The sequence below is a fragment of the Onychostruthus taczanowskii genome, unplaced genomic scaffold (genome assembly GCF_017590055.1).
Source record: "Onychostruthus taczanowskii isolate IOZ18803 unplaced genomic scaffold, ASM1759005v1 scaffold36, whole genome shotgun sequence".
Classification (NCBI taxonomy): domain Eukaryota; kingdom Metazoa; phylum Chordata; class Aves; order Passeriformes; family Passeridae; genus Onychostruthus; species Onychostruthus taczanowskii.
This window is the reverse complement of record NW_024501015.1, coordinates 1,482,814-1,504,411: the sequence shown is the minus strand read 5'-3', so window position 1 is coordinate 1,504,411 and position 21,598 is coordinate 1,482,814. Positions and strand designations below refer to the sequence as shown.

General features: G+C 39.3%; 1 protein-coding gene across 3 annotated transcripts; it reads right to left on the bottom strand.

Annotated features, from left to right (window-relative positions):
* Nucleotides 1-1,082: 1,082 nt before the first annotated feature.
* On the bottom strand, nucleotides 1,083-20,841 carry SNX10 (sorting nexin 10). Of its 3 annotated transcripts, none has more exons than XM_041411466.1 (6): nucleotides 20,784-20,840; nucleotides 15,486-15,572; nucleotides 12,757-12,857; nucleotides 12,086-12,184; nucleotides 4,026-4,241; nucleotides 1,083-3,583 (listed from the first exon to the last, which is right to left on the bottom strand). In XM_041411466.1, the coding sequence occupies exons 1-6, from the start codon at nucleotides 20,805-20,807 to the stop codon at nucleotides 3,505-3,507; spliced, it is 606 nt and encodes a 201-aa protein (XP_041267400.1). In that variant the 5' UTR covers nucleotides 20,808-20,840; the 3' UTR covers nucleotides 1,083-3,504. The 3 variants fall into 3 exon arrangements, with proteins under 3 accessions (XP_041267400.1, XP_041267402.1, XP_041267403.1); XM_041411468.1 differs by lacking the exon at nucleotides 20,784-20,840 and adding an exon at nucleotides 17,354-17,415; XM_041411469.1 differs by lacking the exon at nucleotides 12,757-12,857 and having other exon boundaries at nucleotides 20,784-20,841.
* Nucleotides 20,842-21,598: the final 757 nt, after the last annotated feature.

Here is a 21,598-nt window from a genome sequence, read left to right as displayed (position 1 = left end):
AAGGAGGCAAAGAAGCGACTTGACCCGTTATGGTGCATTTTGAACAGCGGAGAGTAATTGTGTAATAATTTCTTAAAGCGTTTAGGCCTTTCCTGAAAAGAACCAACCTGAGACTGGAAATTATTATTTACATTTTTGCCACCTGGTAAAAGCTAGGGAAGAAAAGTGAAGCCCCCGGTCCTTAGCCCTGAGCCTAGTCCTGCAATTACAGGGAAACGACATAGGACCATACAAGGTTTATGCTTCTTATCCATACCGTGTATAACAGAGCAAGTCACAAACATTTTTTGTTTTAATAATTCATTGTAATTATATAAAACTTAAATATTAATCAGGAAAACAAATTCAGTATGTCAGCTGTCAAAAAAATACGCGGACACTGAAGTTTGCACTGTTCTACAGTGTGGGATTTAGAATGTAAATTTCCCTCCATGCTTACAGAAATACACTGTGATGTAAATAACGATTTTCACTCCAAATACACCATCTTTGTGGAGTTCCTTTGCTATTCTTTTTGTAGAAAATATAAAGAAGTGAAAACCCAAATACAACAGGGTGTTTGTGTATACACAATGTGTATATATATCCACACATATATACACCATATATATATGTATACATACATTTATGTATATATACACACATTACAAAAATAACTGAAGAGTAAATTACACATGGTAAGTCATAAAGTGATTAGGATATTGATATTGAAATAAAGGAAACCTCACTGTCAGGTTTAAACATGAGCTAGAAAGTAGTAACTTGTTTTATTTAATTACTTAAAAGCTTTTAAGAAATCATCATAAAAATGAGGATGTAAAGCTATAAGCAAAAGAGGAAAAAAAGCTTTTGAATGCAGAATCATTGCAATTAGATATAATGTAATCTGATTACTACTTCTAATTTATAAATTAGGTATTATCCTGTTTTAAAAAAAAAAGCAAGCAGGAAATGTCAGCATTGTTCAAAACTAAAAAATGAGAATCAAAGTACCAGTGACAACTGATCAAACTATGTGTCATAGTGCTGAAAAATTACCAAATCATTAAAGTAAAAAAAGACATTAAAATTATTTTTGTTTAACATTTACATTTATAAAAGTTACATTTAATGTTCTAATGAAACAAAATGCCTTAAAGCCTTTATATGTGATTATATACAGCTCATAATAAAGGAGACATACTAGAGAGCATGGATACTTTCCCTCCCCCATTACAAAGTAAAATTCTAGTAACAGCAGCTACACAAACAACATTCAAAAGATAAATATTTGAACAAATTTCTGTCAAAACTGAGAAGAAAGTTACAGTAGTCTTAGATTTTTTTTAACAGAATGACAAAATAAGAGAATAACAATAGAGCTATTAGAAAACAAATATTTATTTCGGAAACATCTTCATCTGGAAAATACTCGCTGGCATACTGATAAGCTCCTAGAATTAAAAAACACAATTACCCACAAAGGCTCTCCAAACCTTGTGTTTCTGTAATTTTTGCCACGTACTAAGGACGTGTTAGTAAGCCAGAACTGTAAAGTGCTTCAAGAATTTAGCTCAATCTTTTGAAACAAAAGAAAAACCTACATTGTCTTAAATAAAAATGGTAATATTCTTCTCAACATTATTCCAGGTTTTCTTTTTAAATCCTTCCCACCTTTTAAATAAATTTACTAAACAATTTTTTTAAATGTGCCATCTTAATAATAAAAAAAAATAAATCAAGTAATCAAAATCTCTGACTGGCAGCAACAGCTATTTTTAAACTGCTTTTAGTGATAACTTGTTGCTTTAAGTTACCACTTCTACATTAAAAATAGCATTGCTGCTAACTCACATAGAAGCTGAGATGGTGAGTAGATACATTTATGCAATTCAGTAAGACCAAGCAAAAAGAAACAAACATATTTATCTCACAAAGTGCTACCATCAACAAAATACAGTGGCTTAAAGTAGTTACCTAAGAGATATTATTCTCAGGCTACTTAAATCTGTTTCTAAAATTACACAGATTCCCAGATGGATGCTTTAAAAGAAAAAAAGCATGCCTACACATGTTTATGTTACCCCTTACTAGCTGTCTATTTAATAATCTATTGTTTCTGTAATTCACAGGTTTAAAATGCCCCTTCTTTGAAAGTAACCACAGTTTTCTTTAAAAAGAAAAGGGAAAAAAAAAAAAAAAAAAAACCAACCAAAAAAAAGAGGGCACGTATTTACATCCATTTCTAAGCTGGTAGCTACTGCACTGAAGTTAAAGGGAGCTTTGCTAGGGTGATCAGACCCCCTAGCTCTTTTTAATAGCAGTTAAATGTCAAATATAAATACAACACCACAGTGAAACATACTCCTTTGACAGGATCTGGGACAAGACACTATACAGCTGCTGTGAACAATAAAGAGCAAAACTGACGCTTAATCAAAATAAGTGTTGGTGGTTAAGAATTGTGTTCAAGCCTGCCTTTTGTTTGTGAAAAAAAGCCAATATTCCAACGTGGTGACTACAGCCACAATGAAATCAGCAGCTCCTGTTGCACATGGAGAGTGGAGAGGGCCACATCCATGCAGGGTGTTCCAGCTGTGTGATTATCAACATCTCACAGAGGGGGACACTCCCCACTTCAGCTGCTGAACTAAAACACCTCTACCAGCACCTTCACACATAGATACCTGAAGTTAAACATGTTGGGTGAAATCTTGGCCCTAGTGAGGTCAGTGCAAAATTCAACCATTGGTTTGGATGGACTTCATCCAGGATTTTCACTGGGAATGAGTGTCCATAGTTCCCTGGGAGCTGAGAATCTCCAGCAAGCCTAGAAATGATGTAATTTTTATTTATATTTCTAAACTTCTAAGCAACCATGCTCAAGAATTTTTGCCTTCAGTACTTACGCATGATAAAACCAGTCTTTCCATAAACATTACAGAAGGAGCAGAGGAAGATGTATTTATATCTCAAATTGTCAGCAGCATATAGTTTGTACGAATGTTGTTTTGCTGATGTTGCTGAGCTACTTTAAAAAGTGAGTACCTTGGTGGGGTGTGTAATTTCATCACCAATGTCAAATGACTTCTAAAGATGAAACTTCTCTGATGCAAATGACTAAAAGATGCTTTGAATATGTTTGATATGATATATACCAACTTTTAAGGTGAGGAATTAAGTTATCTTTATTTTTCAAATCCAAGACACGCACTCACTGAAGGAATTATTTAAACTGCCACATATGTCAGAAGAGCATGACTTACCCAATGCTGAGATTTTTATAGTCACAAAAACATAAATAGGTGGCATGTAGACCTACACCAAGATACATGAACAAAAAATCACCAAAAAGATAGTATCAAGGTCTGTTTTGAGTATTTTGTAAGGACACATGGTTGCATTAACAATGGGTCTTTTAGGTACACGTTACCAGACAGCCCTGCTTGTATGGCACATATAACCAGTAAACAAAGCAGAAACTGCTCTGTACTGTCCTTAAGGGTACAATACAGGAATGATTTTTCATGATTCTTCAGAAGCTGGGCTTGCTTTACATCCACATGAAATGCTGTCATCACTAGGTCCGAGCCCGGAGGATGAACTGCAGAAAAGGGGAGAGGGGGGAGGAAAAAAAAAAAAATAAAAGGAGGAAATTGGTTTTCACAACACACTCAAAGCCTGAGTAACAGAGGAGAACTTTAATTATCTCCAGTCACAAAGAGAGACAGGAAATTTGGACTTTTAATTAGCCATTTGGAGTGCAGTTGGATATTTTTTTAGCAAGATAATTTAAACGCGAATAATTCAAGTCTGACTAAATGAAATTCACATAATCAGAATGCAGATAATTGAATTTCTACTGCATTCATTAATTCAGTGTGGAGGTGTGTGTGAAGACTTCTATGATGAGCTGTCACAGCTCAATAAAATCTCAGTCAATTAATTTTTTCATTATCTTAGTATTACATCAACAAAAAAGTGAAGCATGTGCGCGTGTATGTATGGATATATAATCTCAGAAAGTAAGGATATACAGAAATCACCTCTCTGAATCAGAGTCTGCATCGTTTTTTCCTTTTTTTTCCTCTTCATCTTCTATAGGGAAACGTCTGTTCAGAGAGGCGAAACTGAGAATCGCATCAGCAACAGAGAATTTGGTCTGTCCAGAGACACAGGCCTCCATGTCTTCTGGGCTTAGCTGAGTCTGCAGGAAGAGGTGAAGCCTACTATCTGACAGCAATAATGCATCTTGCAGGATCCTGGAAAAGGAAGAAAAGGCAAATGTTTATATATAACCTGCACACACACACACACACATATATAAGTATATATTCTGAAGTGTTTTCCCAGAACAACTTCTAAATGATGTCCTGCTTTTAAAGTTTTCAGATGAATCCTAAATGAGTAACAGAAGGCAATGAACATATTAAAATGATTAGGTGCGTGTTACTTTCTTATTACATTATTTGGAATTTTAGGTGAGTAAAAACATGAAGCTAATAGTTAGGCACATCTGCTATTAGAATAACTTCAAGGACATTTCTTCCATTTAACCATCTGCTATTACCACATGGATCAATTAATGATTTTTAGGCAGTTAGAGGCATATACTCTTACAAAAATTTGGTCTTTCTCTTTTTTTAAATAGCCAAGCTTTTATAAAAATTACAAGTCACCGAATTGTTTGGTGGAGTGAAGAAGTGTGTAAGAGTGTGTAGGCAGAACAAACTTCATACATGTGCAACATTAGGACTTTGGAATACCTGTTAGCAACTGAGCCAACACTAGCCAAAATTATTTACACTGTTGCACTGGTTTTAATTTACTTGCAGATACTTTTCAGGGACTCTTAAATTTTATTTAATTCCAGCTCTTATTTTCAAAAATAGGTTTTAAAATTTGGTTCATATATATTTTAAATTAAGCCTCCAAATAAATTTAACAAAGAGTATTTACTTAAAACACATGAAAGTAAAGAAAATACAAAACATTCCAGTAACACAGAAAGTTGTAGAGAGACTTTTCCAGGGCCTGAGAATTGAGGATCATTGTCTCTATTTTTAAAGAAAAGATACACAACTTTTCTTCAACATTTCATTAAAGAAGGAATTCTTTACTATACAAATCCTAGAATGATTAACAAGAAACTTCTTCAATTTGTGTGTATTGTAATAAAGACATCAGAGGCTATGACCACACCGAAGAATGCTCCACAGAAAATTATTAAAATATCTTTAAACTTCTCAAAGCTACTCAGACTCAATACTTACCTATTTATACCCATTTAGGCTACAGTTTTTACCAAAAAAAGTCATTGCTGTGCAACAGGAAACAAGAGATGACATTAATGTAAGAACTAGTAAGAGCAGGAAGAAATATTGCATTTTAAAGGTACTCTGACTAAAATGAAAAGTGTAACTGATTAGTTCCTTCTCTTGAATAAGATTAATGGTGTGTTTGGACTGTAACGTTTTAAACACAAATACGTTCTGAAAACTGTTCTCTAAAGCGGCCAAGATTACAATAACATTTAATAAACACACAAAAGGATTTCTGGCTTCATTCAAGCCCATAAAAATCTGTCACATTAAAATAAGTAGTAAGAGATATCTACATGAAACCACGAGATACTTGTGTGCATGCACATTTCACTTGCCTAGGTGAACATGCAGTCTCAACCAAATAACTCCAACTCTGACACCTTCCAATGAGGAAATGTCTCCAACAACCCTAATGATCTACCAGGTGTGGGAGAAATTGAGTCTCAGAAAGACCAGATTTTGCTGAAGTTCAAAACAAACACACTTTCACACACAGAGAAATCCTTTTTAATCCAATCTGAATTCTCACAATTTTAATAGCAAATAGACATCTGTAAAATCAATGTGGGTAATGTATTAATCGACAGAAAAACTTCTTTGTAGTCTAAAATCCAGCAAAGGCTGTGTAAAATTGATTCAAAACAGAATTTACAGGTCCACACACCTTGACAGCAGCAGCTTCATGATTACAGTTTGAAAAGCCATCATTCAGCAGCCACTAAAAGAGGATTTCAGCCTTGACTCTTGATCAAAACGCACATTCCAAACAAAGACAAACATTGCAACAAAAAGTAGAGGTATCATTCTGAACAATAAATCCACTTTTATAGTTATGCAATCGGGAGAGTAAATATTCTACTTCTCTTAAAAAAAAAAAAAAAAACAAAAAAACAAACTAAAAACAAAAAGAAGAAAACCAAAAGAAAAATAATGTGCCTGAGTTTCCTGTAGAGCAACTACAGTTACTGTTTTTCCCAGGCACAGTGAGGAGATGCACATTTCTGCAATTCTAACATTTGCGTGTCTAATGCCAAGTAACACAGCAAAAAGCCAAGTCATTAAATTCTTTGAATGGCATTTAGTTTCACAGATTTTCCTCTTGCTGTACCTTCAAAAGTTTCCTGCCAACCAGTGAAAACACGAGTAACTAAGTGTTCATGAGATTACACTACACTTACAGCTCTGTTGCTGTTTGAAATGTATTTTATTTTCTTTATAAAATAACGGGTAATCTTTAAAATTGATTTTAGATGGTTTGAGGCATTACACCACAGAAGTAATGAGCACTAATGTCAATGATATTGGACACAAATTCATTTTAGCTTTATTTCATGTCCAGTACAATTCTGCTAAGCCTTGAACTGCTAAAGCACTGTTATTAACTCGGCAGTAACCTAACACATGGAACAGCAAACAAAAGTGATAAGAGTACAGACTGATCAGGACCTCAAGGCTACTGTCCTTTTTCTGCAGCTATAATTCAATTTCCAATTTTACTTTACATTGGACTCATTATTTCACAGTAATTTTCTTTTCTGCTTCATAGTGCCATCTGGAGGTGAAGGGAGTGAAGAGAAACCAAGGTGCAGAAATGGAAAGATGTTCATAAAGCTAATCACACCCACACTCATATATGTACATGTGTGTGTTCACTACATGTTCACATTGAAACACCCAATGCATTTTGCAAGTCATTTAAAACCATGCTGAAAGCCGATATACAAATACCTTTTACCTGGGTGTACCCTCGAAGAATTTCTGTTTTCTCTTAATTAAAAAATAACTGCTGCTTTTCCCACCCCCTCTGAACCAACAGGTTAGACTGCTTTTTAATTGCAAGCTTCAAGCAATCAAAATGTAAAATAAATGCGTGTAAAACACCCGTAAGTGTTATGCTTTTCCGTTCAAAATACTCTTTCTTCAAGGGAATACCCACACATTTGTCACCAGATGGTACTAGTAGTATTTAGTGCTGCTGTAGCAGTTGCTTTCTGAGGGATTCTGCTGTCCTGGGGGCTCACTGTGTGAAGGGCTTGACATTTAAAAAGTAGACTTGGCTTCAAGGACTTAAAAAATGAAAATTACAAAGCACCAGCTAACAAATTAAAAAGGCAGGAGGAAGGGAGGAGCGTCACAACATCAACGCTCGGGCGTCTTCACGGAGGCTGGACGCGTGCGCAGTCGCGGCACAGCAGGCAGCGCTCCCAGCTTCTGCACTTTCCCTGCAGCCAGTGCCAGGCAGGGCTGTGCTCACAGTGACGGAAATCAGCGCTACTGGGAGAGTCACGGCTCATGGTAATCATTCCTAGAAACTGACTGGGCACATTGAAGAGAACAAGAGACCTTCTATGCGCGCCTGCAAGAAGAACGAAAGGGTAAACCCTGCAAGTCTTGATCCCATCAGCAGTCATTACTTGTCAGAGATTTCACTCCTCTTGGCCAGATTGCTCACATGCATAATGACTACTTATGTGATTAAGGGGGCTGCAAGATAAGGCTCTACATTAGAATTAGAGATAATAAAGTAATTTTTTATTCACAGCCATGTGAATCTTTGTTTGTAAGCTTTCAGTAAATGCTCGTGATCTCTAGACCTTTAAAGAAGCAAGACTGAAAAACATCACAAGCAGAAGAAATAATGTCATTTTTTAGGAAATGCTGGATACTTTGTGAGGAATATTTCTCTTTTCCTGTGTTATGGCAAAAATATTTACAAAAGAAAAAAGCGTGTGTTTTTTGTTATTTGGACAAGGTCCAAAATCTGGTTTTCTTCACCATGATTTTATTATGTATATTATACACTGTTCTGCTGGAGAAAAACAACATATGGCTGAACAGTACAACTTAATCCTAACTAAAGATTTCCTGTATCTACTGTAACCTAATACAATGACAGATGCATACTTGAATGTGTGTGGAAGGTTAACACTCCGATTTTGTTTTCGACAAATTTACTCTGCCCATTTATATCAGCTCACGAGAGCAAGGGAAAAACCCAAGGAGCTGAGAGACGGATGACAGCCTGTGCTGTGGTGCCCTCTACTGAGCATCCAGCCTCTCATCCCCAGCCCACACCAAACAAAGCCCCAGTTTCCTCTTTCAAAAAAAAATGACTGCGTTTCCTCATTCACTTTTTATATGGGAGGAAATGTTACTGATATCAAGCAACTGTGAAGCAACTGTTGGGTATGTGATAATGTGTGTGGTTAGGAGAAGATTAAGCCACGTGTGCCTGCTACACATTATTCTCTCACCAGATAGGAAATAGCAGCAAGGCTCCACTGGAGAGAGGGAACTTGCCCAAGGTGGTTCCACCTGCCCCACAACTGCCAATGCTCCTGCCCGAGCCGCTGGCAGGGGCAAGCTGGCATCCATCCCTTTAGGAGCCAGTCTCCCGCTTTCACATCCCTGAGACAGCACCCACTGGAGACAGCTCCAGAAGAGACCTCTGACCCTGCACCAGCTGCAGCTCATGGGATTGCAGTGGAAAAGGCAAGGAGGTGCCTGACACCAGACACGTTCAGAAAATGGCTCTGCCTTAGGCAGATGAATTTTGGGTGGCTTCCTCACCCTGGCACCCAGCAAGCCCAATACATGGCCTTCTACAGCAGCAACACTGTGGATGCCCTGTATTCCCTGTGGATCCATGCATTTTGTTTCTCAAAACTCACAGTGTCTCCCACTCCATCATAAACTGCATGTGTGAAAAGCAATTGAAGAGTAATCCTCCTCCGTAAATCATGCAAGTTTTTTGGATCCGACTATATTCAGTAAAAAAAAAAAGTCATCAGCTGAACCCAGCTTCATTCAAAATGGCTTTGTTAATTTGTTTTCTCATGAGCAAACCCACTTGATCTTCTCTGAGGGTAATCTAATTTCCGAAGTTAGACCTGCACAGCTACGAATGGATGAAAGCAAAGAGGATCTTGCAGAAGCTAAGATTATAAGATAGTGTTTTAATTTTGACCTCTGGTTTAAGAATAAACTTTTCTGTGACATCCTCAAAGCATGAGGATACTTAGTAGGAAAAATACATAATTTTCCTTATTCTTACAAAGTAATTCATAATTGAAAAGGGGCTAGCTGACTTCCGTTAATGCAAATGGCCTCTTGAAATATTAAATTATGCCCAGACAAGAAGTGAGCTTTACAGCTCTTCATCACTCAGAGATAATAACCTGTAAGACAAGTAGATCTTGCACTGCATTTGTGCAGTAAAACCAAATCAAAATGGGACACCTGTTCCCAGATTTCACCAAAGTCTAGTCCTTAACTTCCCAGCTGTTGGCCTAATTCTTACGCTACTGTGCTCAGCACGGAGAGGCTTCACGAAGGCTCTAAGTACACACTGTGCCCTGTGCTAAATCACCCTGGAGTGGAAAGTGAGGACAACAGAGCTCTTTAGCCATCCACATATAGGCAATACGGAAGTGCTCCCAGGGCCAGAAGCTGAGCACCAGAGAGCCTCCAGCTGCTCAATCCTGGCTCCTCAGGCACATGGATCCTGCACAGGCAGGCACTACAGCAATCTGGTCACACAGCACAGGGCACAAACCAAGACTTTGAAAGATCTAAACCCCCCTCTTCAGAGATGTCCTGGATCCTGCTAACACCTGGGATTCCTGCATCACAGGCAGGCATTTAAAAATATTCCCTGTGAACCTCTCCCCAGACAGGTCCACACAGGTTTGAATTGAATTTCTTCCCACTGCCACAAAGAAACACAAGTAGGATTGTGAGCTTGTCATTGCTGGGGTGAATGGAGCTCTCAGCTCAGCAGTTTTGGGGTAGGGTCCCCCCTTTCTAATGTATCAGAACGTGCAGCATCCAGACCCAGAGCTTCAGTAAATTCAAGTGTGTATATTATATGTAATATCTGTGTAACATATGTATATTGTACATATATGCATACTGTACATACAGAACATACATCTATACAGAATGCATGTGTATATTTTACATACATACATATATTACACCTATATATTATACATAGGTATACATATATTTTATACTAACTCTCACTAGGGAGTTCCACAAAATTCAATTTCAGAAGAAGAATCATAACCTTTGGTTCAGCGTCATAAATGGGGGTGGGGGGAAGCATCACGGCAGCTGATCCAATAGGAAGATGCCGGCTGTGAGCAGCAGCAGCAGCACAGCGGAGCCAGCCAGCAGAGGGCAATGGTACAGCACACACGGCGCCAGCACAGTGCATCTCAACACAACCTCTGAAAATTCCTTCCAACTGCTCCCCAGCGCTGAGAGAAAGCTGACACTTTTCTTGCACTCAAGTTCCAACATTTAAATCATTACCTTACAATTGAGTTGCCTCTTTTCCCACTCCTGGACTAACAGCAGCATGATGAAATGCTCCACATGCTGTCATTTTCTGCTGTCATTATTCATTTAAACTACAGTCATCCACAAAATTGGAGCATGAGGATGTCTTTTAAGATAATCTACCTTTCTGTTTTGCCTTTTGAAGTGCAGACAGCAGTTGTAAACATTCCTGCTGCTGATATACCTTGTTACCATACTGGCCTCTTTCAAAATGAGAGTGTTTTTTGAAATGCACTACTCCATGGGGGAGCACAGCTAAGACAGAACTGCTCAGACACTGGAACCTGAGCTATCACACTCTTCATATTATCACTGACATGCTTCTAGGAGCACAGCCCTTCCATTTCACTGCTTTTCTTTCCTGAGGTGTAAAAATACCCTCTAATCCTTTTCTGCTTTCTCTTCCCTGTCTCACATGCCTTCAGCCAGTATTTATTGGCTGACCTTTTGGCCACAGATCCTATATAACTGCATGCAGAATATTATTCCTGCAGCAGTTAGCTGTCCCTGCCTTCAGCTGCTAAGCCTAACAAATATACCTCGGGACCAATGATTTGTTGTCTATTAGGGAGGCTTATAATACACTGACTGGAAAGAAGATGAATAGTCTCTACTTGCAGTGTTTCACCATACCCTTACCCCGAGCAGCAGCTAAAGACAGCCAGAGGCACACACAGCTCCTGCTCCAGCAGCTGTGAGCAGCCTGCTCTCACACCAGCAGTGCCAGGGCATGACAAGAATGGCAGAGAAAAAGCGGAAAATTACACCAACAGGGGCTCAGCCTCTGCAGAAGGTGAAGTGGTCATAGCAGTGGGATTGAGGGATGCAGTACTGGAACTCAAACACTACTCCCTTGTAATGCAGGTCAGGGTCTAGCTAAACCTGATGAATGATTTTATACAGATTGCAGCTGCACTGAAAATGGTCACAGCTGCTAGAGCTTGCTTATGCTAGTGGGACTGGTAAACAAAGCAATTTGCATTATAGGAAAGCTCTGTGTTAGGAGATCTCACTAGAGAATTCTCCCAGGCTCACAGGGGTTTATCCCACAAAGACACTGATTTTCCATGAACATAAACGGGGGGCTTTCTTTGTACAACAATATCCAGCTCCTTACTGAAAGCTAGAAATAGACATCACAGTGAAAGATCTCCCAAACTTAGTATGCAATTGCAAAGTGATTTAAATTTAAGCCTATTATCTATAATCAGTGCAATGAAACACAATGGAAGAGAGCCAGCTGAAGCCTCCTTATAACCAACCAATAGAGCTGAAGTCACGTGTATGAATGATGACAGTGCAAGTAAAAAAATATAACTAAATGTGTATCATGTACAGATGACCACATGGTGGCTCTCAAGTACCAGAGATGAGCTATTTTAAACCAGAAATTTATGACCTCATAAAAATTCCAACACCTCTGGATAGGCTGTACTCACTTTTCCAGGAATTCTTGCAGACCCTGACGGCGATGGTCCACGTGATTAGGATTGTTCATATTGAAAAAGGGAGTTTTGGATGGCAGTTCAGGTAGCTGTCTTTATAAACAGGAAAAAAATATACAGTTAAAACCAAATGTGAAACAGCAGAGAAAAATGCAGAAAGCAAATGCCAACGCCAAGCAGGTGTTATGGGTTATGTTCCAGAAGCTCTTGAAATCAATTTGGGAACACAAGGTTGAGAAACTGAAGGGCTTCTCACACACCTCAAAGGGGAAAAGTAAATTAATCTGATTTTTCTGGTCCAGTTGTTAAGCCTGCATCCATGTCTGGCTGGGTCTCTTATGGTGCTTGCAAGACCTAAACTTATCGAAGAAGAACAAAGAGGAGGTACAAACACCTACACTAGATTGTTATTTCTGCTACTCGTGCATAGCTAAAGAAAATACAGATCAAGTCTCTTACAAATTAGAAGGGGATTCACCAAAAAAATGCTGTAAGTACAAACCACATTCTTCTGGGTTTAAAGCACATAAAATGCATTCTACAGAATAAACCTGTGCTAGTAAGAAACACAGGATACTTTCAAGATCTGATTTCTGTAGTTCTCTGAATTACGATTAAACAATCCTTCCCTCCATTACTAAACAGCCACATATAAAGTTGCTCACATAAGCACTGCATTGCTCTGAAGCCTCTGCCGGAGCCAAACAAATTCTCGATAGCGCCGTCTAACACAGGATGTTTTCCTTGTAAAGCATATACTGTTTGTCTGTTGGGAAATAAAAAAACATTTAATTTGCAAATCAGCTTAAGCTAAAGCACAGGCATGGTATTAGCAACATATCCAAAATGTTATACTAATGCCCCAGACACCAATGGAAAGCTTGACATTAATTCAGTTTATGTTAAGGACTGTGCTTTACCTCAGGCAGGACTGGTGACAGTTTCTACTGCTTCTCAGGGAAATATTTTTCATTGCTTTCTTTTGAAAAGTAAGAGATTTGAATTACAGTACAACTTACAGTAACAGGAAAAACGCACCTCAGAAAAAAGTTTCAGCAGATAATGCCAATCTTTGCAGGGGAAAAAGATTTTAGCTATTCTAGTTACAATCCTGCAAACAGGTACATAGACTTTTTCCAGTGTGCAGTCCCAACTTAAATCAAACCAAAGAAACCAATGTGACTGCTCTCTGCAAGTAGCACCATTTGGAAATTTTCCCACAGAACACTGTTAGTTCACTAGGAAAATGCCAATTCATCAAAAGAGAAACTATTTGCGGAAATTAAACACTTTTGCCAAATTTTCCCACGGAGCATACATTTATATGAAATCCCATATAGCAGACAGAACTCCATTAGTAAACTGCCTGCAGTCCAGCCCAGCCTTCCTGCCTGCCAGGAGCCGTAAGTCCAGCCAGCCACAAGATGCAGACTGCAGAGAGCACAAAGATGTCAGCCTCCTGGAACAGAGGAGCACACCCATGATACCACACAGTTTAAGAAGATAAATGTTCTAAGAGCTGGGTAGAAGGGGAACTTAACTGGCTTAAAAGCCAGGCAGACACAACACGTGGAGTGCACTGAGAAGTCTGGATGGTAGGACTGACCTAGGGACTTGGTCTCCTAAAGCCCTGCATTGTGGTGGCAGGAAAGTGAGTTGATGCTTAACAGCTTCAGAGATGCCGAGTGATGGATGATATATCACTGTATGCTGGCTTTGGCTGGGGGAGAGTTAATTTCCTTCACAGTAGCTGGGGCTGTGTTTTGGATCTGTGCTGAAAACAGGTCACACAGGGATGTTTTAGCTACTGCTGAGCACTGCTTGCACAGAGGCAGGTCTTTTCTGCTCCTCGCCCCAGCCCACCAGCAAGCAGGCTGGGGGTGATGGGAAACTGGGAGGAAACACAGCTGGGACAGCTGATCCCAGCTGACCAAAGGGATATTCCATACTGTATGGACTCATGCTCAGCAACAAACTAGGGTGGAGGTTGGCTGGGGACAGCCACTGAGAGACTGGCTGGGCACTGCTTATCTGCTGCTGAGCATATGTTTTCGTTTGCACCACTTGTCTTTCTACAGTTTTACCTATCTTTATTTTTTAATTTTTAAAATTTTCTTTATAATTTTCTTGTTATTATTACTATTTAATATTATTATTATTAATGTTATTACTATATCTCGATTATTAAACTGTTCTTATCTCAGCCCATGAGTTTTCTCTCTTTCACCCCCCCAGTTCTCCTCTCTCCATCTTGCTGGTGGGGCAGAGGGGATGCGAGCAAGCAGCTGTGTTGTGCTTAGCTGCTGGCTGGAGTTGAATGGAGACACATTGGGTCTAAACAACATCTCTCCAACTCAGCAGTCATTGAGAAAGCCTTAATACACTTTTATTCAGAGGCACTGATGTCTGTGAAACAGTAATACAGCACTCACCCTGCCAAATCTACAGAATTTCTATCTAGCAGAAATGAAAAATATAATTACTTTGGAAGCGGTACTTGAAGCACATTGCAAATTTAAAAGTTTCACAACTCTGATTGCCACATAGGAGAGAAGTACTTATCACACAGACATTTAATAAGTCATCATTTGACTGCTTGCTCTCATACACTAACTGCTTAACTCTTCCACACAATAAGGAAATGCTTTTGGTCTTGTGCCAAGCATTAATCATGTAACTTGTTGCTCTCGAATACCTTTGTTTTACACTGCAATTAAAATCCTTGGATCTAGATTTGGCAAATTAGGATAATGCCTTCCATACGTCATCCACCAAAGAACAATCAAGAAAACAAAATTATGTATAGGACAGACTTACGGCACAAAAGCACCATAATGCCAAGTGCATTCCCATTAACATAGGGTGGACTACAACCACAAACCCAAACTTTACACATACACCCAAGCACCACTAAATTAGCATAATATGAATGTCAAGGTACAACTACATTGAAAACAACCACATTGCAGCAACCAATAACTTGGCAAAAAGAACAGAGGAGAATTTAAAGTACAAATAACCAGATAATTACTTGAAAAGGAAGTTATTTTCCCATGAATACCTGAACATCAACATTCTTCTATGACGGTAAGATATCACTGACTCTAACAGTCTTCTAGTCGATAATTAACGCTAAGGATTGTCTGTTGCAAGGCACTGTGGAATGCACATGTGAACACATTAGGTTCAACCCACCCCAGCTCTGCCAGACCTATGAAACAGCCATTGGCAAACCCACATTACCTGTTCCACTGCATCCCAGTTGTTAAAAAGAGAATAATAGCCTCCAGCATCTAAGAAGCAGAAATTCCATTTATATCCCAAAGACAACCGTGGCTTGGACAAAAACAGCAATAAGAGCCTGAAGAATCTGTCCTCATATTTTTATACTTACGTGAATAAATATCTCATAGTCTATGTAAGAATGCCACGAGTCTTCTTTCTGTATCCTGGGGTCTCGCACCAAGACAGTTACAAATTCCTGTAAGTGCATAATAAAAATCAAGCAATTAATTTCAGAAGACAAACAGCCTTAAAGACTCTTGATTGTTCTGCTGTTCCACAAACTACTGAGTCAGATTAAAAGCTGAACTGCTGTTTTATTGAATTTTGCAACCCTATAAATGGAGAAGCATAAAGCAATGAATCATCTGAGCTACACCACATGTCTGGGAAAGTCCCTGCCAAACTGCTAGCTGAAAAGGAATATTTCAGATTAAGTAACACTGCGAAAAGTCATACATGTTTCATACATGGGAGATGAGATCTTGGCAATGACAAACTGAAAACCTAACACTCAAAGTCACCCATGTAAAGGAGGAGGCAGGTATTTCAGGCTTTTCCCACATTTGTAATCAACACTGACAAAGAGCACAGCTGCAGATGCAACACTGGGGCACTTCTGTTCCATCAACCTGCCCAAGCAACACAGCTACACTGCAGAGCAAAATTCCCCATTTTGAAGGTACAATCATATAGACTATTTGTTGTAGAAGCTGTCATATCTAGCTTACTTCGTTGTGATTTCTACATTTATATAATAATTTAGAAGGATCCCAAAAAAAAGAGAGAGAGAGAGCAAGCCTGTGGACGTTACTGTAATATAACACTAATAGGAATTGGAAAAGACTGAAAAATTAAATGTTTCTCAATAGTCTCAGCTAATGATCAAAATTTTATTGTAGAAAAACAAAACCAAACCAAACCCCAAAATCCTGATAAATCTGTATATTCGTGTTAGGATAGAAAATATTCCTTAAAAATACAAAGCTCAAAAGTGTGCTTAAATACCTGCTCCTTCTGGAGCACATGTAGAGGCTGCCCTACTCCAATTGCTTAAATAAGTTATTCACCCCAAAAGCTAAGCCAACCACTTAGCAAAGACTTAAAGAAAAGTGTATCACTTTAAGCTGTAGATATATTCCCCCTGAGAGGAAGGCACTGCACAAGATCTCCAGGTACAGGAATCAACTGTGGGAGGAATGACAGTGTCTCTGGTAAAAAAAAAAAACCATGCTTTTTTTAGTGCATATTTGCATAAATCAAGAAATCTTGAACTAGAAAGCTCTCGAAGTGTGTCTTCCTACATCCAAACCAAAGACATCAGAAATAAAAGCTTTACTCTTCAGCCAAGTATTCTCCCCTAACACACACTTGCATGTACCACCACTGCAAACCTTCAGTGGACTGACAGGAGAACAACAGCAACCTTGAAGGGTGAAGATAACACTTCTTTCTGAACAGCCATTGCACTCTGTAGTAGCAGGGAGACATTCAATGTCTGGATTAAATAATTTTCCTCCCTGATTTCCAGGCGTTACTGAGATGGGGAGCCTGTGGCTTGATGGCTGGACACAGCTTTTAGCTTTATGTCACTTAGCCCAGCTCCTGGTCCCAGGGTTGTTTTCTGTATAACTGGTGGCTAGCCCTCTGGTGAGTACCATGAACACCTTGCCAAATAAAGCACATTTGAAAGGCTCCTGCCACCTCTGCTGTTTCTTTCATCACTGAAGAGCACCAGAGAGCCAATCCTCCCCTGCAGCTTTTTAACCCCATGCCAGCATGACACAAGAGGAACAAATGATCAAACTTTTAATCATTTCTACCAGCTGAGGGTCATGCCTTTACTTTTACAAAAACACTAGTGGGACACATGAGAAAGTTATTTCTGCTCCAGAGAAGATCTTCAGCAATGTGCTGAATACAGGAGAGGACACAATTTTTTGGGTTTTCTCCACCTGCCTCACTGTCTGTAATATTTACCATACACAGGTAGGTAGGTGGATAGATAGAGCACACTTTCAGGCCCACTTTTATGTCGCAAGTTTTTGTCTTCCCCAAATTCCTACTTTCCTGTGTCCCAATCTTCTCCAAAGCTGCAGTCACTTCTCAACATACTTTCTTTCTTTTGTTGAGCACTAAATGCATCAATCCTGCAAGTGGAAGAAGAGAAATTACGCTAAAAAGCTTCAAACAGGACACTGCATTCATCTTCTCTTCAACTGCTGCAGCACAGGAGTCACCACCTCAGGCAGCCTGCTTATAACCTGACCTCAGTCTCCTTCTTCTCATCTACTGCTGTATCTGCTTCTTGTTGACTTTCCTTTTGTCCAGGTTCCCCATATTACCCCATTTCCAAATAACCTTCCATAACCTTCTCCTCGGTACAGAATCAAAACAGTCTTTCAAGTAAAATACTTCTTTCAGACCTTTATAGTACCAAAGTATTGTGACTGAAAGTTGCTAATGGATATGCTGTTGATTAGCTATGGCTTACCTTGCAAATCATTCCAGACCACAAGATTTGCACTGGAAAACTTCTGTACCTTTTTAACTTGCAATTAACTAGCTGCTGAGTTTCAACAAGGAGGAAGTTAAAACCCTTCAGACTCTACCTACCAAAGAAATGAGACCTGCTCTATATGCCACGGCAGGAAGTGTCTAAGCAGTAAAGAACTGAGCCAAAAGGAAAAATGATGTGCAGAACAGCAGAGCACCTCAGCAAAATGCAGCCCTCAGACACAGTCACTGTCAGCTTTGATTTGAAACACCAGGATTTCAACAGATGACTGGGTGTTCCTTTTTTTCCCCCCTTATTTACTGAAAACATGACAATACTGAGTGTGGAATGAAGCAAGATAAACAGTAAGCAACTAGAAATGAAAAATAAAAATGTACAGCCTTTCTCAAGATTTAAGGTTACTTCCCCTATTCATCTCTTGAATTCAGGAAGTGTTATTCCCATTACAGATTTTGCTGGTCTGAAACAGTGGCATTGCACATGTAGACTGTTCCTTGTCTTGACCTTTAAGTCTTCTCCAGAATACAAGATCCCACTGGGAAAACAGCACTGCTCTAATAAAAGCAGACCTTATCCCCACTGTAAGTGATGATCCACTGCCAGAAAAGTTGCCTATACTTTTGCATCCCTCGAGTAAAGGTCAGTATTCACATACAGGCTATGTTATGGTCCAAGCAGAGTTAGGTGGCAGAATACTCAGTTCTCTGTGAGAATGGTGTTATACGCTCAGTTCATCCTGCATTCACTGGTCACAAACAATCAGGAGATTACAGCAATACTAGGTAATAACTGCCTTTCTCTTCTCTCTGTACTCCACTCTCTCCCCATTTTGTTATAAAACTGAGCATACTTTCAATAGATATATCTGTTCTCAAGTAATGCACTGTCCACCTTGGGGAGGTGACGCTGACCTCTCCCTCCCACAGACCACTTGAAGACTAAATCATCTGTCACAAAACTGTATTGCAGTCCAGCTGTACAACGTGGGAGACTCAGTACAAAGACAGCCAAGGTTTCAGGGACTTTTTACTTTTGCCAGCTGCAATCCTGTACAAGGTGTCTTCCTCCCCTTCCCAGTGCTGCTTGGTTTTTCCAGAACTATCTAGATAGCTAGATAGCAGATCTATCTAGCTATTATGTCACACTACACATATTTTCAGTTTTGTTTGTTTGTTGGTTTTTTTCTTGGTTGTATTGTTGGGTTTTGTTTGAGTGGCACAATACATGATTCGTATATCAATGCATTCAAGAATATGTGCCCTGTAATTCTTCAGAACAACAATTCTCTCAAAATCAAAATTTGCTGCTGACAGTTAAAAGCGTCCAGGCTTGGGCAAGAAGGCCTCTTGCACTGGGAACAGCATATACTCAAGGGAAAGGTACTGAAAGATGTGACACTTCCATTTATTCCTTCTCTCTGGAAACTGCTATATTCAGAGGCAAACAATTTTCTGTCCAAACTGCTAAAGCTATAGCTTTGATATGGATCCCAGCAGACATGCTGACCTAAACATCCTCATGAATATTCAGAATCTTCAAATCTGCCCCAAAAGCAGTCAGAACTACTTAACAAGCAGGAATTGCAGAGCAGTTTCTCTGGCTGGATGTGCCTTTTAATTCCAGGCTAAACCAGTTTAAGCATAGCACCGGTGGCTATTTTGCTACCCTGTCCTCAAGACCAGGAGCAGTCCAAGTAGACAGAGTCACACATAAATGACAAAATGGACAAAGTGACACCCAAATCTGGACTACACCTACTCTCTCATAGTTACAGACCTATGCAAAGAACATGAGTGTTGACAGGAGACTGCAAGGACAGCACTGAGGTCACATAGACACAAGCATGGAAAAACAAAATGTTCCATTTTGGATCTGCCTCAAAAGGAAAAACAACCCATAAAGCAAACACAATAAGCAAACACAATAAATCTTTCTCTTTTAATTTTTCTGGGTTTTTTTTTTTCCCCTTCTCTCTTTTCTTTTGTTGGATATATTTCTGCATAATGCAATGGATTCCTCAGAGAAAAGGATAAGACAGAAGCCTTCCTATATAGAATTTGACCACAAAAATGTGCCTTTCTCAGAAATCTCTTAACATTTTCCTACTAGGAAAACAGGAAATCTGACATGGAAATATCTATTTTTAATATGATGGAAAAATCTGCCACAATAAGGAGGAATAAAAACAATCTCACATTGGTTGATTAGTTGTATTAATCATTTCAGCTGCATTTTAATTCAAATGTCTGTGCTCAAGACTGTATCAGGTGATGAGCTTGTGCTCCTATTACACATGTGATTAGTCAATAACCCTTGAAGAGTAATTTTCCACAAAGCTTCCAAGAAAAATAGCATATCCCATCAGGTTGCCTGTTAGTAAAAGGATCAGCCACAATGGACATGGAACTTTTCATGCTGTGGGTGTTGGCATCCTCACTCCATGCATGCTGTGTATGTAGTAAGGCTGATAAGAAACTAAGAGCTGAGACAAAATAATTTGTTGAAACTGTTAATGTTCATTGGACTGAGCAGAAGAGAACATGCAAGTGGGATTCTTGTGGTCCATGCAGCTGGTAATCAGAGCTCAGCCCCAGATCCAAGCATTAGCCCTATAAAATATCTAAAACTGATAAGAAGAAAACTCCATCCAAATCCTTCTCTCCTGTCTCAGTGTCTGAGCCCTTTATGCACAGTCACTTACTCCAAATGAATATCTGATTCTTCTATCAGACTTTAACAGAAGGAACTGGCACTGCATCATTCCAGAATATTCTGTATCCTGGCAACTAAAAGCATGAAGAATACAACCAGTCTTCTCTGATCCATGCGAATCGTAATGAAATTCAATCCACAACTTGAATCCTTTTTTATTAAAGCTTAGATACCACTTACCTGTTTTTCATGTTTTGGTGTCATCTTCACTGGTTTGTAGTAAAAAAAAAAATCAACCTGAAAAAAACCAAAACAGAATAGACATCAGGTTGGTATTTAGTAAAGGTCATTATCACTTTTGCCTTTTATTAGTAGACAGTGGAAAAAGCCAGATTTAGTGCCATATATGGCAGAAAACACATTGCATTACCTCTATCTCAGAATTTATTCATTTTTAAAATAATCCTTTTTTAGAAGCACTGGGCTAGTCCCCTTCTTTATATACTTGTCATCCTTGACAGTCCAGTTCATCTCTGGAAGTCAGTGCTTTTCTTCTCTGCTCCAAGAGCCATCTCAGGGTTCATCCCTGCACCCACCTCCCAAGAGCTCCCAAGAGCTCAGCCAGCACCCCCAGTGCACGAACACAGCCGAGGCAGCGCTGCCTGTGCCTCACTCCCAGGTGTCCCAGAACAAGTCTGCGGGACTGCAGCTGAGGTCCAGAGACCCTAGAACATCTGAGTCAGAAGAATCAAATGCCCATCTCAACCATCTTCCTGAAAGTCAGAGAACTGGAGCTGCAAAGTGCTTGGATCCTTCAGGAGAGCTAAAACTCAGGCTACATTTCACAGCATCTGTGTTTTCAAACCTCCATGCAGGGGAGGATATAATCAGACCAAATCAAAACATCCTGTCATTAACTTACATTTTAAATCCACTCTCTCACTGAAAATCCCAACAAATTTTTAACTGTGTCTGCAGTCCAATAAACTGGACAGTTTGCTGGGGACAGGTATCCACAGGGGAAGAGCAGGACACCTTTATTTACTTGCCAGCTT

Excerpts from the sequence above, each read along its gene's own strand:
- SNX10 (XM_041411466.1), bottom strand. The coding sequence starts at position 20,807 with ATGACACCAAAACATGAAAAACAG. Across the intron at positions 12,185-12,756 it reads CAGAGCAATGCAGTGCTTAT|ACAGCTACCTGAACTGCCAT; the intron begins GTGAGCAACTTT and ends CTGTTTATAAAG. Across the intron at positions 3,584-4,025 it reads GCAGACTCTGATTCAGAGAG|TTCATCCTCCGGGCTCGGAC; the intron begins GTGATTTCTGTA and ends CCTTTTCTGCAG.